This window comes from Phalacrocorax aristotelis, chromosome 1 (genome assembly GCF_949628215.1).
Source record: "Phalacrocorax aristotelis chromosome 1, bGulAri2.1, whole genome shotgun sequence".
NCBI classification, from domain to species: Eukaryota; Metazoa; Chordata; class Aves; order Suliformes; family Phalacrocoracidae; genus Phalacrocorax; species Phalacrocorax aristotelis.
The window spans coordinates 29350197-29368071 of NC_134276.1; the positions used below are offsets into that span (position 1 = coordinate 29350197).

General features: G+C 41.7%; 1 protein-coding gene and 1 long non-coding RNA gene across 4 annotated transcripts in view; both read left to right on the forward strand.

Annotated features, from left to right (window-relative positions):
* Positions 1 to 5178, forward strand: part of COG6 (component of oligomeric golgi complex 6) — a 61904-nt gene extending 56726 nt beyond the window's left edge. The window contains exon 19 of the mRNA XM_075085888.1: positions 2664 to 5178. Coding sequence (XP_074941989.1) covers positions 2664 to 2811 — 148 coding nt within the window. The 3' untranslated portion in view covers positions 2812 to 5178. The remainder of the gene's footprint in view (positions 1 to 2663) is intronic.
* A 5278-nt stretch (positions 5179 to 10456) lies between these two features.
* Positions 10457 to 17875, forward strand: part of LOC142053788 (uncharacterized) — a 29132-nt gene continuing 21713 nt past the window's right edge. The window contains exons 1-2 of one of the 3 annotated variants that reach the window (XR_012659325.1): positions 10457 to 10648; positions 11206 to 12169. This is a non-coding gene — a long non-coding RNA (uncharacterized LOC142053788). The remainder of the gene's footprint in view (positions 10649 to 11205; positions 12170 to 17875) is intronic. The other 2 variants (XR_012659324.1, XR_012659323.1) reach the window with 2 other exon arrangements.

The window sequence follows — 17875 nt, forward strand, 5'->3', positions numbered from 1 at the left end:
TTCAGCAGGTCATTGGGTGTCTCTGCTAGGGTTGCCGTTCCCACGGCTCAGCCAGGAGAGCTGACCCTGTTGTGTGGGAGCTGTTCTGCTCCAATTAAATCAAACAGGGTAGCTTGAGCAGTCATGTCAGTGAAGAATTGCAACTTCTGCTTTTAGGTATCAAGCTATTAAACCTGTATCTTAGCTTTTGGTTTGTTTTTGTTTTTTTAATGTAGGTCTATTTAAAAATCGTAATAACAGTAAATGTATTTTGAAAGCCTCAATTTTTCATTGCTAACACAGAAGCAATTTTTCAGAGGTAGACTTTATGCTGCCATCAAGACTCAGGCACAGCAAAATTACTTTGACTTAGTCATTTCTTCTGTCAGATGAACCAAGATAAACCGGTCATGTATGTGCTCTTAGCCTTATCCTGTTGATAAGCTTTTTAAACCTCTAAACCTCTCAGTGCCGTTTAAGGCAAATTCATGTTGTCTTGCAACAGCGGGCAGGTGAGAGGGGAGCCTATGTGAGGGTGATTGCTATAGCTGCTGCAGCTCTGCTAACATCCAGGAGTTTGTTAAACTGCTATAACTCAACACTATAGGTCAGGTTCTGCTCAGAATTAAAAAAACCAAACCAACCAACCAACCACACACACCCCTGCCCCACCCCAACAAGCCTGTTAGCCTTCAAACAGGTAGCTTTAAGTACAAGCTTTTTGAAGTTAAGATACCTGTTTAGAGGTCATGCTTGTAGAATCATGGTCTTAATAGTCAATGTTTTCTGTAGTAAATAAACCTTCAAAATTCAAAAGTTTCTCAAAATTCAAGCAAAACATTTAGCCAGTACTATAATTTTAATCTCTGGCTATAGTAGTTGAAATTTTCAAGTTAGTTTTGCAGATGTTTGATGTCAGTTTTGAAGGCATCTTCCTGGAAATCACATAATTGTGATCCACTGTTCCAACAGTTGAGCTGGAACCCAAGACTTCTTTGGTTCTTAAAATCAGACCAGATGCTTTTGATAAGGGACCAATATATTATATACTCAATGGTGGTGTCACTTAAGCTTTACAGTTATGAAGAACATTCCTTCCAACATTTGTCAGTGCATGTTCTTGTCTTTCAAATTCCTTTGCTCATTTAAAAAATTTTAAGCTATTTATTTATGTGGTTGTTGGTCTTGAAAAGCTCTTGTTATTTGTGTTGGATCACAGAAACTGAATGCTGGAATTACTATTTTTAGAAAATGCTGCCATTTGTGTTGGTGATAAAGTGTATCATGTTGTTATGGCAACTGAAATCCTAACGTACTGATTAATGACACTGACATTATTTGATGGAAAGGCTCGTTTGATGCTGTTCAGTCCTTTAGAATATTTTCATGAACTTTTTCTTTAAATTTAATATTATCTGATGCAATACAGTTAGTTTTATACAAATTCTGTGTGCAATACTTTCTTAAAAGATTGTCATGTTACAGTTGCTTAGTGATCCCAGACTGTGATCAGAGACAGTTTTTTTTACCTGAACACCTTGAATATATTTCCCTTATGATAGTGTTTCCAGATTTGCTATTACAAGGCCAGTAATTTCTTCAGGTATTCTAATAACCTGGTAATACTGGCAGTTGATCCTGTGTATCAAACAACTCGATACTGTGCTTCAAGATAAAACGCAGGTTTTGTCTCTTCATTTTGTTTCTCATAGCTTCAGTTTCTTACTATTTCCTGAACAGACGAAGTTCTACACACTTGATCTTTCCGATTTCTTTAACTTGTCAATTCCCAATGGCTGGTGAATTCAGCCCTGATTTTAGTGGATGCAGTTTTGCTGCCTTTGTTCCTTTGCTGCATATTACAGCAGGGCTGGATCTGGAATCTGGAATCATGGTTACCTTGGTTTCCTCTGCTTCTCCTCTCTGCTTCTCCTGGTGTTCCACTTGCATGGGTTTGGCTGTAAAATAGCTGTAACTACTGTTTCTGATAGATAAAAATATATCTGTAACTGTAAATCACCATGGTGATTCAAGTAAACTGATTCAATGGGTAGTATGAAATAGAATTATTAGTTTGTCTTCAAAATACATCCAATCTTTGTGCATTCTTACTCATTTAGATCCAGAAAAATACAAGAGACAGACTTCATAGCATTGTTGGTAAAAATCTGTAGCAAGTTTTAGATCTCTGACCACTGTCACTATCAGCTCTTCCTTTTTGACTATGGAATCAGGTGTTGTCAAGATAAAGCAAATAGAATATATTTGCTGGTAGGTGGAAAAAAAAAGTGCATATTTACAAAGGACAGTGAGAAGCCACAGGAGGTACAAGGTGGATCACTCAGATTATCAGTCTTTTAAAAGATGTTGGGGAGTACAGGTGAATAACTAATGTATGCAAATTAAATAATTCTATTTTTTTCATGACTGCAGAAGTAAAGAAGCTAATTTCTTGGTTATCAGGATCATACATGTGAATTTATCTATGTATGATACAAAGAGACGAAACAGCCTTCTTTTGTTCTAAAAATTCAAGCTGTTTTCACAGTTGAAGTAAACGGGCTTTTTAATGTAACTGATATGGATCTTTAATGTGTATTTTTAGTGTATATCTTTAATTCCTTGTATGTCGTACAATTATATTCCCTACAATTTGCAAATTATGTTTTTGTTTTGTTTTTTAGAGAGCAGATAATAAAACAGTCAACAGAACTGGTCTGCAGAGCTTACAGTGAGTTATATGCAGCTGTGATGGATCCTTCAAATGAATATAAGGATCCAGAAACCATACTACACAGATCTCCTCATCAAGTTCAGGCACTCCTTTCATAGTCTTGCTTCCCTCAGATTTATCAGAATCCATAATTCTGTATTTGTTGAGTATTTGCATCAAGTTTATTTTTCTGTTTTGAGTTTTGATGTGTAACTGTATAGTTAAAATATATAGGAATGCGGTTTTGTTTAATCTGCTTGGCAGAAGTCTAATCTTTCCTGTGTCTTTGAATACCTTCTATAGGCCAGAAAATAAGAATATAGATTAAAATTTATTTTAATGTATTCCTCTAATGGAAATGGACCATGACAATATGCAATCTCTTTGAAAAAGGAGAAAGAAGCCTTTTCCTTGCTGTACATAATCTTTTCAACTAGAGGTTGAACCAATGTCTCTTACAAACTCACCAATATTTTTATTTGCTTTTCCCCCGTTCTTCCACTCTTTTTCTCAGACTATCATCAGTAAACGCTGATAAATGTAATTTTAGTACAACTGATATACTTTGAATGTCTCAAGTCCATCACTTTTACAGCTCATAAATAATTTCAGAATAATTGATGCTGGTTTTCAAATCTTGTTGATTAAATCTTTGAGGCGAAATTTGTGTTCTTTTTTTTGGAATCCATTATCATTGTTGCTAGTTCTGGTATTTGCTGTAAGAAAAAGAAATATTTTACCTACATGCATGTACATAACCTGGAACGTAATGCTTTTGTGTAATTTTGTTTTACTGGAGGGTTTTGTTTAGTGCGATCATACTGTAGGAATCCTTATATCAGTTGAAACTTGCTGATCTCTTAAGGCTGGGACCAGTTACAATGTGGGTTAGGAAAATGGTTTGCACAGCAGCAGTATGGCCATTTCTCCTTCACATGTTTTTGTTTTGCCTTTCTTGTAAGTACAAAATAAGTCCATCTGCTGTATGTTGTAGTACAAGCATTTATTCAGTTAATAATCCACCAAGAGATTTTCGTGGTTTACATGTCTGCAGTGGTGCTCCTAAAAATTATAGTTCAGTTCACCTGTGGCAGCCACAGGTTGTCCTGGGAATTACGTGGGAGAGCCAGGGTGTGTGGTCGTTCTAGGCTGGTGTGTAGAAAGCCATGAGTGAAGGCTTTGTTTCTTTCCTCCTCTGGCGCAAAGCTGGACCTGGTCTGTGTAGAAACCCCAGTTATATAGAGAGTTAGGATTAGGGGACCTTTGCCCCTGATAAAAGAGGAAAATAGATAAGTAGGACACCTGTTCTCTGTTGGGCCTTCTGATAATTCTCTGCAAATTCCTTGAACATATTCTTCTTTCAGGAAAGCCTTGTTACAGATAAAGCTTCAGGAAACAGAAGAAGTTAGTAAAAGGAATTTGGGGTGTTTTGGGAGTAGGTTTTGTTGGTTGGTTGATATTTTTTTAAAGAATAATTTAGGCTGTTTCATTTTAAGCATTTAACTTTTTTTTCCCTCTTTGTTGTTGTATGGGTGCCGCAGAGTTATTGCAGTTGCCTGAGTTTACATCATATTAGATGTGGCTTATTTATACACATTAAGGGGGAGATGAGCAGTCATTCATATTGAATAACTTATTTTATTTTTATCGGTAATAATATTCCCCATATAAAATATATACTTAGTGGCAGCCAAGTCTGCAGTTTAGTGTATGCTTGCAAAAGAGCAAGAAATAGAGAAGAGCAGCAGCAATACCTTTTAGTCTCTCGGAAAACTCGTTGCACAAGATATACCCAGTGCGCTCAGAAAGCAGCTTCCTTGGTAATACCACAATAAAGCAATAGCTCCTTTTCCAAATGGGCATAGTTTGTTGGTATAACAGAAAAAAAATTGAAAGTGTAAGTGTCCCTGGAGTTCTTGGATCAGGCATAAATTCTTCTGTAAATGTGAATGTTCTAAAAACTCCAGACCTGTAAAACAAAAAATTCTAGAAGTTTAGAAAAGCTCTGATGGAAAATTATTCTCTTCTACTAAGTAAGGCACTTTAAATTACTCAGACTTTGCATTACCGTAGTATACATTCAGAAGGCTGTTCATTGTTGTTTAATAATGTTAATATTGCTTAATATGCCTATAATTATTATCTAATATATGAAAATTACATCAGTTGTGAAAGGATTATAAATGAGCTTGTTACTAAATGAACTTACTCGTAAGAGTGAACTTTTTCCTGAAATTACACTCAACCTCAGTCTCCAATAATCAGTCAGTAGTTTGCATGAGGATTAGTAAGAAGTTGCTTCCTATCTTTGAGTCCATGTAGAGACTTACCCATGATTTTATCTTCTCCTAATAAAATGCAAAAGCTATAAAAGTTGTAACTTAGAAAAATTGAAGTCAATCACTAATTTTGGTCTGTGCAATTAAAGTAAATGACAAAGGGTCACACATGAGAAAGGACATCAATAAAAGCATTTGATTTACCAACTTCTGTCTTCCATGTTGTTATTTCCTCTTGCTTGCCTTCCTAAGAGGAGGAAGGAAAAGGTGATTAGATTTTGACTTACCTTTTCTAGCTTGGTGTTTCTGACTCTCATATGCTACAAATTTCCAGGATTTCCACACCAGGAACTGTGAAGCTGCAGTCCTCTAATCGCTCAGTTAGATGGATGGCCCATAAGCGTTGCAGTAGATTGAATCATTCAGGGTGTCGGTACTGGGGCCGTGTTCGGACCAGTTACTGCAGGTCTGACCTGAGCATCAGTGCGGGAAGAGATGCTCTCCTGGCTGGGCTGAGGCAGTCAGCACTTCTGCTGTTGGTCCTGAAGCGCTTTATACGGAGGGGTATGCCTTCAGAGAGCGAGTCCGTTACTCTGTGCCGGGAGCAGTAGGCTTGGGAAAGCTGGGTGAAGAGAGGTGTTTGACTATTGCCTACAGTAGGCAGCGCTCTCAGCATTTGACACTCTGACAAGCAAGTCCTGAGAACCGATGAGTAAAAGGCCACTTTTTGCGTCATTGTCTGATGCAAAGAGCACTTCCGTGGGAAGTGGGAGAGCTGGGTTCTGGGCCAAAGGAGTTGGGAATTGACATTTCCCACCTTCCTGGAGAGCGCCCTTGGCTGTTGTGTAGTGTGAGATGGGGCAGCTCTGTGTCTTCTCTCTTGAATGTAAGCAGCTGTGCATAAATCAATGCAAAATATGGGAGGCATGAGATAGAATAAGCAAGGAGGAGTTTGGCCCTGTGGCACGTACATGAGGGCTCTCCTGAGGACTCCAGGGTCTAGATCGTCCTCTGGCTGTTACTTGGGGACCTTATCTTTGACCTTCAACACGTGTCCCTGAAACAGAATCTGGACTTTATCACCCACAGAATATCCAGCGAGCAGCAAGATACAGAGCTGAGCTTGGGTTGGACCCAAGGTGGTTCATCCGCACTGGTGACGGTCCCTCTGTGTTCAACCCTATGTGTACAATTTTCTCCTCCTCTCTTTATAAATACGCACACTGCTATGGAAATAAAATATAAAAGTTTTTCTAATTATAGCAAGCACACAGCAGCCCAGCCACAGTGAGTTTTTTTGTTTGGTATTATAGGAAAAGAAGCTTAAGGAGGTTTGGAAAGGTGATAATACATTTGTTTTGCAGCATTTCAGTGTGTTCCTCCCGATTCTCTGAGATTTATGACTCTAGCCCTGCATTTTGTCTCTTAATAGACTCAGCTATAATTATTTTTTATTAAAGTTTTTGAAATATGTGTTGGAGGAAAATACTTTAGGAACCGCTAAACTTTTCCATTCTTTTAAAAAACTATCTGTTCTTTGATCCCTTTGCTTGCCTTGCTGAGTCACTTTGCAGGCAACCCAGGGGGTGGGAAGCTTATAAAATTTTGAAAATTAAACGAAGGGGTTAGACATATTTCCATGAATAAAACACACCCTCCGGAAGCAATACAGCCATGGGTGTGGGCTTGTTTGAAATGCACTGCCACCTGCTTCTGGGGGAAAATGCAAAAAAAGAGACATTTGCTTATGATGAGGGCACCCGTCCAAAACAGCCGTGGTAGGGTTAGATGCCGTAAATCGATGTTAAACTGATGTTATGTTTGAACAGTTTGGAGAAATTTCAAAATACAGATTAGAAGAAACTGGCAGTGGAAGTAAAAAGTATGTCATGTAACTGAACTCCCTTGCATATTGGATTTACTTGTTAAAGGTTTCCAGAACCTCTACATCTTTTCCCAACTGCTCTTAAGCACTTCGCAAACTAAACTTCAGGACAATCCTGCAACTGTTACACCAATCCTAACCCTTGGGCAATTTGGAGTAAAATGAGATGCTTTGAGTCACCCAGTGGCATGCAAAGCAGTAGCTGAACTTGGAGCCAACTTGTTTCTTGAAAGAATTTTTAAAAATGGGAAATTAATACAAGTTGAACTTGGATATTTGTCCTGAAGTGTAGGCCCTTTGTATGGCAGGGCAGGTCTCTTCAACCATCTGCTGCACAATAGGAAGCCAACTTCAGTTTTTCAGAATCAAACTACTTCAAAAGTTTTTTAAAGGCGTTTTAAAGGTGGACATGTGCTCCTGTGCCGTACTAAACGGTGTGCCTGCTGCTGAGCTAGGCTGCTGGTCTGGTGCGCTGGGTGGGGATGTTCACACTAGCCCGGTATGGGTGGTCACCAAATGCGCAAAAGGTGGGTTTACCTCTTGTCACACAAAGGTCATCTTGTGATACCCCAGCTATCTACATCCTTGAGTAAAGAGCTAATTTACATAGAGCTGGTGTAGGGCTGATGTAAACTCAAGACATCGCTTCTGTCTTGGTCCTTGACCAACTGTTCAGCCCCTCAAAGATGATGCGGGAAAATCTTCAGTAATCTGCAGAATCCTCTGGCGCAAAGCTACGGAAAGGCAGAGTGCAAAGGAACCTTTTGCACCTGAAAATGTACACTTATCCCTGATCTTATGTACATTGATGTACATATTTTACGTACGTTAAGGCCTAAATGAGGGTAAGACCCCCTCACACTACAATTGTCACACAGACTTTGCATACAAGGGAAAGATGAACCGCAGAGGCCTTTTTCTTAACAACAAAAGTAGCTTATTTTGACTACCTTGCTTTAGCAGTAAGGAAACTTTGATTGAGCAAGATATGGCTGAAAGGTGTTTGATAGATTACTGCAGAGCAGCTGACAAAAAAGAAGAGACCGTTGCATTTTTCATACTCAGACAATGAAGCTTTCATTTGCTGCCTAGTTCACAGATGTGGTATTGTCAAATTGCAGGAAAATGCCTGGCAGACTGTATCATTGACTATATTTAGGGACAAAAAAAATTCAGAACACACTATTTATAGAAGCCATACAAATAAGCACAGAGTTCTTATCAGCCAAAGATAACATTAGTCGTGATTTATCAAAGTAATCTTTATTTTATGGAAAATGGATAATAGGGTGTAATTTAATCCTTTGTGAACGTAATGTATATTTCAAAGGGTTCCTTTTTGTCAATAAAACCATTTGTTGTACTTGTTAAACTAATTAGTCTTGTAGCTGTTGCTTATGACAGGATAAAAGATACCCGTTAATGAAAACGGGGAGGAGAAGATGGGTTCGAAAGTTTGTGAAGTATTTTGTACTCTTGCAAGCCAGTTTTCTGATCAAAACAGGTCTTGCCTCTTTTGCTGCGAGCCTGCGTTAACTGAGTTTGTGCAGACTGTACATTTTCCTTTTTTAATTCCAAAATGGATTACCCTAAAATTTCATCTCATCTCTGGGTATTTCACCTCCTACAGGCATCAAGGGCTCCACAGACTTCCTGGGTACCGATGCTGGCGCGAGCCACCGTGCCTGCGGGCCCCGCAGCTGAGCACCGACAGGGAGGGCGACAGGGAAGGTGACGTTCCTGGCTGCTTCTCCCTGCTCTTTGCATTTTTTCCACCATGTGCAAACACATTCCAGGAGCCATGAAGAAGGCAAAAAAGGAAGAAAACAGAGCTGCCTGGGCGCGTCCTGCACCGGTCCCTGGCCGGCCATGTGCCTTTCGCTGGGCAAGGGCAGGTTTTGCAGGGGCAGAGCGTGGGGCTGAAGCTCTGCCAAGGCTTGGCTCTGCGAGAGACCCTGGCAGTGGTGCCAGGCTGCAGGGGCAGGACATGAGCTCATTCTCTGGAATGGCAGTTGACCTTGAAAGATCAGAGTCAGAAGTGGGTAAGAGTCAGAAGAGGACACATATTTTATTATAATCTTTTTTTTTCCTTAGTGTTTTTGGTGTCCTTGTTTGTAGCCTAGCAGCCTCATGAACTTTTAAAGGAATTTATGAATGATTTTCAGAAGATGACTCTTAAAAGACTGGCTAAGCTCTTAAAGGTCCTTCTCCCTTAGCAATGCCTCAGAAAATGCTCCTCAGAAGGACGAAGTCCTGGAGAAATCTGTAAAGAAAGGACTTATACCTACGGTCTGTGTGAGTTCTGCATGGTCATCCCAGTTCCTCGGTTCTCTTTGTACCCTCTGTTCTACAAACTGTCCAAATACAATATTTCTAATCCTGAATTACTGCATCCAGAAGTACAGAATGGTAGGGGTTGGAAGGGACCTCTGGAGATCATCTTGTACAACCCCCCTGCTTGAGCAGGCACACCTAGAGCAGGGGGCACAAGAACATGTCCAGGCGGGTTTTTAATATTTCCAGGAGACTCCACAGCCTCCCTGGGCAGCCTGTTCCACTGCTCTGGCACCCTCATAGGAAAGAAGTTCTTCCTCATATTGAGGTGGAACTTCCTATATTCCAACTTGTGCCCATCGCCCCTTGTCCTGTCATTGGGCACCACTGAAAAGAGTCTAGTCCCATTGTCCTGACACGCTCTCTTTAGATATTTATAGGTATTGATGAAATCTCCCCTCAGTCTTCTCCAGGCTGAACAAACCCAAGTCTCTCAGCCTTTCCTCACATGGGAGATGCTCCAGCCCCCTGATCATCTTGGTAGCTCTCCGCTGGACTTGCTCAAGCAGTTCCCTGCCCTTCTTAAACTTGAGGACCCAAAACTGAACACTATACTCCAAGAAGTTTCACAGGTCCTCAAATCTCCTGGACACAGAGGTGTCCAGATCATGAATCTGCTTTTCAGGTGCCAGTGTCATGTCAGAACCACTGTGTTTGCACAAATAGAAACACTGTACAAGGTACAATCTCCTGTTGCCACTCCAAATTTTGTTCAAGTCAAATCAGAGGGGTTTGGAGGGGTTATTTTGCCATAGCAGATTTTCATAGAATCATAGAATCATTAAGGTTGGAAAAGACCTTTAGGATCACCAAGTCCAACCGTCAACCCAACACTATCATGTCTCCTAAACCATGCCATGAAGTGCCATGTCTATACATCTTTTAAACACCTCCAGGGATGGTGACTGCACCACCTTTCTGGGCAGCCTGTTCCAATTTTGTGCTGGGTCTGGTGGTTCTCATGCATCCAAGAGGTTTTCAGCCATTTATTTTACGTCTTTTCCTCACCTAGACACAAAGCTCCTTGGAAAAGGAGTTGTGCATTTTCAATAACTTTATAAAGCATCATATTCCCAAGGTTTTCTGGTGTAGCCGAGAAAGTCTTATTGAGTACTAAGCTGACACCACGGAACAGCAGTGACGAAGCTGAGCTATCTGGAGGTGAGACCACGGTGGGTACGGCAAGAGCAGCGACTGCCCCAGGCATGGGGCAGTCGCTGCCCAAACCCTCCACCACTGTGTGATCAAGGTCAAGGAGATCGCAGCAGGACACAGGCTTAGGATGCAGGCTAGTTGCTGCTGTGGTGTTTTGCCTTTCCTTCTGATTCCCCTTTTCCATACAAAGATGAAGCAAGTGACTACAAACAAGACGGCAGTCGTCACTTCCCACGTGTGCATGTCCAGCCGCGTCCTCGATTACTAAGGCAGAGCACGGAGAGGGAGGCGATCGCCACACGTGTAAGTGCAGAATCTGCTCCAATAATCCCTACTGGCTGGAGGAAAACAGCGAGCTTCCTTTTTAGCTTTCATTTTTATTTAAATACTGAATGATGTGGGGTTTAGTTCAGGGAATTGATACGGACTGTGAAAATTGCAGAAAGGTGAGATGAGGTATTTTTTGCCAGTATTTTTTCTGTCTTGCAGAACCCGCGCTGTCTTTTGTAAACAGGTGAGGAGGTGTCTGTGGTGGTGAACATGTTCTTCCTTTTTCTTCTTGGAAATCCACTCTCAATTAGTCCGGAACATTGGATAAACTGGTGCTAATGAAATAAAAGGGTTTATTAGGTTACACAACGGTATGCAGTGGCTTAGGGGACAAAGTCAAATATTTACTCAGGCTAACTATAGGAGAGAAAACAGCCAGGGAAACAAGTGAAACAGCTGAGAGTCAAACTTTCATCTATTGGGCAGATTTGTAAGTTAAATAGGGGGATAAATAATATATGGGTGTTATGTGAAGAATACAAGGGTCTTATGTGGAGAGCAACGTAGTTTTTTCTGACTCTCCATTGCAGGTCTTTGCAGTTACCACTTTCCCTCCAACCACCACTACATGATTGAACTCTGGCATCAACTCTGCAAAGCTCCTCAGCATATGATTAAGACGGAGTGACTTCGTGGAAGCATAAACATTTGCTTAAGTCCAGCAGGTGCCTGAGACCCAAAGACAGCTCTTGTTGAGCTCCCAAGGATGTCAGCGGCACAGGACTGGGTGCTCAGAGCGATACTTTTCTGATCAGGTAGAGAAGATTGCTTCAGAAGAGATAACTGTGCTGTAAACGTGCTTACCTCTCCCCCTAGAGAGTACAGTGGAGACCAGTTCTGAGGCAGCCATCTGCACCAGGTCTGTCTGAGCCCCGGGCCCTGCTTTGTTCTCCCAGTTAAGTAAGGAAAAGGCAGAATCAGAGAAAAGCAAATCGAGTGAGCTTGGCTCCACACAGAACCACGTGGAAACTTGAGTTTGCTTGGGTTGGCATAGCTTAAGTAACTAAAGATCCAAGTGTGGCCTAAAATACACTTAAATGCCACAGTCACAACAGAAATAAAATAATTCCATGGGCACTTAACCAGCCAGATACATACATGCACTTCTCTCTGCATTTTCCTGGACAGAAAGTGTAGGCTGTGACCTCTCCAAGATCTTTTTGAGCACCATCTTCCTTAGCACATCTGGGATGTGGTGGGACCTGACCTCTGCAAGTCCCAGCCGTGGAGCCTTGCTCCTGAGCAGCCTGCTGCTCCACAGTCCTCGTTCAACAGGTGCCACGTGAGAAGCTCAGGTGCTTACACTGACTGCAGCTGCAGCAACACGAGTACATACAGCAAAAAATGAGGCTGAGACCCTCTGATTACCACTGCCACCTCCATCTGAAGAGCTTGACAGCCATTGTAAATCTCAAAGTCCTGAGTAGAGATCGCTTGACATGGATTTAGTAGCTATCATTTCTCCCATGCCCTGAAGTCATATTTTCTCACCAGGTAAGTACATTTGCTGGGAAATGAGAATGGACCAGCACCAGCATTTCTGAGAATGGTTTTACTGATTTTCTGGATGTAGAAATGCAGTGGGTTTAGAATGTGGTGTTGTGTCCTAAGCTACAGAAACAGCAGTTTTTTAGCTTCCCAGGAATACTTACCCTGGATGCATTTTCTCAAGTTATGATGTTCTTGGTCTAGAAAAGTTGCTAAAAGTGTTGCCTAAGTGGGAACCAGAGTTAGCTCAGAGCTCTGTTACAGGTGACTCTGACTTGGGTGGGGTGGCAGAGGGCAAAGGGCAGAAGTACCTGATGCTTTAATAGTTTATTTCTTCAGTAAGTTCCTGCTGCTGTAGAGACTTATGCACACATTTCAGCACAAGTAATCCTATTGCATGTATATATTGCAAATTAAACAGGTGATTTCAAAGGAAGACGTGTCTACGTAAGTATGTTCTCATGAACCCCACCACACAGGGATGTGTAAGGCTGGAGACCTTTTGAAGTTCAGTCCTGCAGCAAAGGTACTGTCTTGGAATAAACTCTAAGAGTGTCCCATCACATCTAAGTTATTTCTGGCTGCAACTGAAGGTGGAGAAATAACATTCTTAGGGTCAAGGACTGAACTCAACATGCTTAGAAGAAAACTCCCGGTACAGCTCTCTCCATAGAGAAGGTCACTGACAGACTGAGTTTTTAACAAATCAATAGAAAGCTATTCTTTCTGCATTTAGGTGTGTTAAAAACACGAGCAAAATTTTGTACATGTATATTGGCCGGTATTTACATTTTTAAAGAATCTCCCTTTAACCTCAGTTAAAACTAATCTAGTCATTGCATTGGGTTTTTTTATCCCCTCCTAAAAGGAAAAGAGAGGTGGATTTCATAATAAATTATGTTACCTTGGATATTGATACTGCTTGCTGTTAAACAAAGGAGCACAGAACATAGAAATCCTCAGCTATGGTTCTTTCCCGTTTATCTGTTTTCCAGAACATACTTTTTATTGGTCCATATATTTAAAACATAATCTTCACTATATGTCCTGATTTCTCCTGAGCAAATGGAAATACATAGAGTGCTATGAATTTAGATCCGTATTTTTTATATGATGCCCATTCTTTTTAAAGACATAATATATAGAACATTTGCAGCTTCTTTCAGACTCTCCTATATACACATTGTTATTTAATAGTCAAGCTGTTAAATACATTGCCTGTAACTGATTCCTGTGAAACGTCTTAACTGCAGCAATGTTTAAGAGCAGGTTTTGGTCCAAAATCATAAAGGGGAAAAAAAGCAGGAGAAATGCAATGTATACTTTGAGTGTAACAGAGCAAGAGTCAGTTACTTTAATCAGAAGGTCAAAAGCCAATAGGTTTGGCAGTTTATATTATATTGCCTGGAGATTCTGGCTCCTGAGAACAGGAAACCTGAAAATCACAAGTCAGTAAAGAAGAGATTCAGTAGGATCGGAGGAAGTGTGAGGGACAGGAGCAAAGAAAGATATATGCTCTGCAGAAAGGCATGATGTGGAAAACGCTCACCAGAGTCAGAGATTACTTGAGACAGAAGTTAAGATACAAGTGGCACAGAATATATTACAGGAAGCTGCTCTAGACCTTGATGCCAGAGCAAAAAGGCAGAGGAAGGGCTGGTAAGTGCAGATAAAGGAGGCAGTTGCAGCCCCGGCGATGGGGACAGGGACTGTGCTGAGGCTGCTGGGGCACACGGTAGGAGGGAAGGGTGTTTCTGCAGATAGCGGGAGGCTGTTTCTTCCATGGTTTGGGGGGGCAGCGGCAAGATCAGAGGCTCCTCAGAAAGTCATTCTGAGGAATGAAACAGAGAGCAGAAATTAGTGGGGAGCTGGTGATCATTCCTGAGCGAAGGATCATGCTGTGCATTAAAAATAGACTCTGGCATGCAAGAATAAAGGCTTTTCAAGTTTCAGGTAATGAAATTTCAGACAGGCCCATCTATATCAGAAGTCAGAAACATCAATACACTGTATTACAGGTGTTTACAAGCCAGGCACAAGCAAACAAAAAAAACCCCTTCATTTGGAGCACACTGGAGTTACATTCACCTTTGCGTAAGCCTCAAAACCATGCAGCTTTTATGATCCTCAGCCCTGCTGCAGTGCAATGGGCCGTATGATGAAGCCTGCAGGTGATGGAGACATATGAGGTCTGTGTCTGTCCCCTGCCCCTGGGCAGAAGGTGGGGAGGCTCCAAAGGGCCTTGGGGGATGCTTGGGAGAGGCAGTAGGGATGCACAATGCCAGCGGGACCCTTTCTGCTTTGGGCATTGGCACCCGAAGTTAGTGAGCTCTGTGGGGAGAGAAAGGGAGGTGAGAGGGACAAGTGGACTAAATGCCATATCTAAGCCTCAGCGTCCCCACAGCAGCTGGTTGCTAATGATGTGAAGCAGTTTGCTTGGAGCGGGGGGATAAGCAAAGGAGAGTTTTGCAGACCCTGTGGCAGAGAGGTTTGTGGTTAAAGCCCAAAACAGCGAAGCAGGAAATCTGTGTTTCTTTCCTGGTTGTCACCATTGGTGGGGAAGTCACTTAATCTCTGTGCTTCAGTTCCCCCATTCTGGGTGTCGTGAATAGCTCGACTGGAGTCAAGAATAGCTGCCTGCCGTGGTGGGGTGAGAGGAAGCTGAACGCACGCGTGTGTGAGGAAAGGGCCTCTTCGCTGTGTTTTCCCATCCAAAACCACAGCACTGAATAAGCAGATATTTTACTACCCTGATGTTCTTGGTCTAATCTGAATCTTTCCACTCTGTTTGTGCCCTTATCTGGCCGCAGCCTACAGAAGGACAGCAAGGAGGAGGATCTGCTTAGCCCTCCTCGAGCATCCCCTAGCATCCACTTGCAGGAGAAGATTAAATCTGCTTATCTGGCCTTTGTACTCTGCCTCTCCAGCAGTGTCGTAGATGGATGCCAGATCACTGCCCTCATCTGAAATGCCATTTAGCAAAGACTATGAGATAGTAATGCAGTAAGGACAGTTGTATACTTAAATGCCAGGTCAGGTCCTAAAGCCAGAAAAACCCCACAGCTTAACATCAAATTATACAGAAGGTAGCTCAGGTCTAAAACCTGAGTATTTTTACGAATCAGAACTCTGGTGGTAAAGTCACCAATAGGGGCATAGCTTTGGCCCTATGTAAACATCCACCTGAGGCAATTTCAGCTTTAAGGCTTTGCTTATTTTGTTGCTGCTGTTCGTGTTTATTGAAAGAGGTTATCTCTTCATTTTCCACCTAGCCAAATGATAGCTTTCACTAAGAGCTGTGTCTAACGTCTAAAGAATTGTTTCTTGTACATTAGAGGAAGAGTTGGCTTTCTCCAGCCCCACATACTGCAGGTCCACCATACAAAGACATTGTTAAGCTGGTCGTGGGGAGCACAGACGGGGCATATTACACTGATATTTTCCCTCACCTTTGTTGTTCTCATAAATCCTTAAGATCTTTTACCTAAAGACTGAAGATTTGTTCTACATTAAAACATCCCTTTTCTCTTTTCTTATCTTCTTCTGGCCTTATCGTTTCTATATCAGAATTACCTGACTCTCTTTATCTCGTTACTTTGACTCCCTTTTTTTCGTTGCTGATGCAGTTTCCCTCTTAAACCTCACTTCCCTTGTAAAGCCTTATTGCCTCTTCTCTAGGAGCCCATTCTTCTATTGCAAACTGGAGATCATATCTTTTAGCCTTCTCCCATAGTGGCTGACTTTAATCCTTAGTCCTAGACACTTGTGACTAATTAGATTGCTTTCATAAAATCATAGACATTTGCACTGGGATTTTACCCTGTGGTAATCTGAATTTAAGTAGCTCTGTTTTTTGTTGTTACTGCTTTCAATCAATTTCTTTTTACTGTGAAAAATTAGGTTCAGGGTGAATTTTCCACCAAGTTCTTTACTTTGCAGATCATTAAGTTGTATTCTCTCTACCAGGGGATATTTTTTTTTAACCCTCTCTTTCATTTTGTTTTAACAGCCATAAATCCTAGGAGAGAAAGTTTTAAATTATTTTCTCTCTCTTTTAGTACTCAGCAGTTGCTCAAGCCCTTTCTCCTGTTTTCCACCTCTTGGCTCCTTGCCCACAGGAGCTGCCTGTGATTTCATTACCATTCTGCACTGCATCTTTACCAAGTAGTACAGCTTCCTCTTCTCTAAGGCCTCAACATCAAATCTCTAATTACTCTAAGCATCGTGTTCTTCCTGTTTTTACCAGATTGTAACTGCTCCACTTTTCAGTGCCTATCCCACTCCTTGTTCACCATTGATCTTAGCTAGACACATTTGGGAATATTTGTTGTTCTGCTCATCCTGTCTGTACTGGTTGCATTCTCTATCTTGGACTGGTTTGGGTTTTTTTATATACACTACTATTTTCATACTGGTGGAAATAGCCGTGCTGTAAAACCTCGGTGCACCCACAGATCTTGAATATTGTGTGCAGCTCTGGTCTCTGCATTTGAAGAAGGACATAATGGAATCAAAAAAGCTGTAGAGAATGGCAATTAAAATGGTAAAGAGAATGGTGTAAGCTGCTTGTGAAGAGACTGAAAAGGCTGGTTTGCTTCAATTTGGAAAGGAGAATGCTGAGGAAGGGTATGACAGAGGCTTACAAAACATGTAGGCAATAGTAAAGTGAAGGCAGAGCTACTGTTCATCTGATCCCTCAATAGTAGAAGTCTGAGCACTCAATGAAACTCGAATGAATTTGTAACAGGTAGTAGGAAGACAATTTTTACAAAGCAAATAGACAAATTTGGGAACTTGTTGCCACCAGATGTTGTGGACACAGACAATACTGCCAGGTGCAAAAGGACTGGAGAAACATCTCATGACCAACAGGTCTGTAAACAGATCCTAAAGAAAAGCCAGGACATACCCTCTAACATCCCTATTCCTACAACCGCTGCACAGGGCACTATGAGGACAATGGACCTTGGGAAGAAGCAAGATTTGGGTGCTCCTCCCAGAGAATCAGGACAGACAGACGCTGATCTGACATGGGAAGGCATTTCTTGCACTCTCCTTTCCTGTTTATTGCTAGTGATCGTTAAACAACAGGACTCACGCTTTTCAGAAAGGAGAGATAAGAGCAAGAGCATGAGCCTTCAGGATGGATGAATGCTCAGAGGTTGGCAGAGTTACTGGGAATCGGCAAAATTTCAGAGGGCTCGGGTGAGGCTGAGGCATCATGACCATCACTGGCAGAAAGAAGATCCAACAGTCATAGATTGGAGCCTCATTGCAGTGGGTGCTGTGAACAGCCGCGACTCCTTCCACCCTGAGCTACCTTGTTAGATAAAAATCTCAAGACAGGGACAACTGATTTACAGTTTTGCCCCATTGCAAGTCACTGCAGGTTGCTATTATAATAAAAATAATCCAGAAAGGAAATAGATATGATATTCCTAAACAAACTGTTAAAATATAGAGTTGCTGTGTGTTAAAGGGAAAATTTGTTGCACACAAAAGGATAATTAGTGACTGAAGCCAGTTCCTGGTTTTACCCAGCCTTCCTATATGGTCCAAGGAGGGGTGCTCACCTCTTTTGATGTCAAATTTCTGCCCACTGAGTGCAGACAATACAAAACTGGGAGGAGTGACTGATACACCAGAGGGCTGTGCAGCCAACCAGAGGACTGAAGATATTGGCTGGCGGGAACATCATCAAGTTCAAAAAAG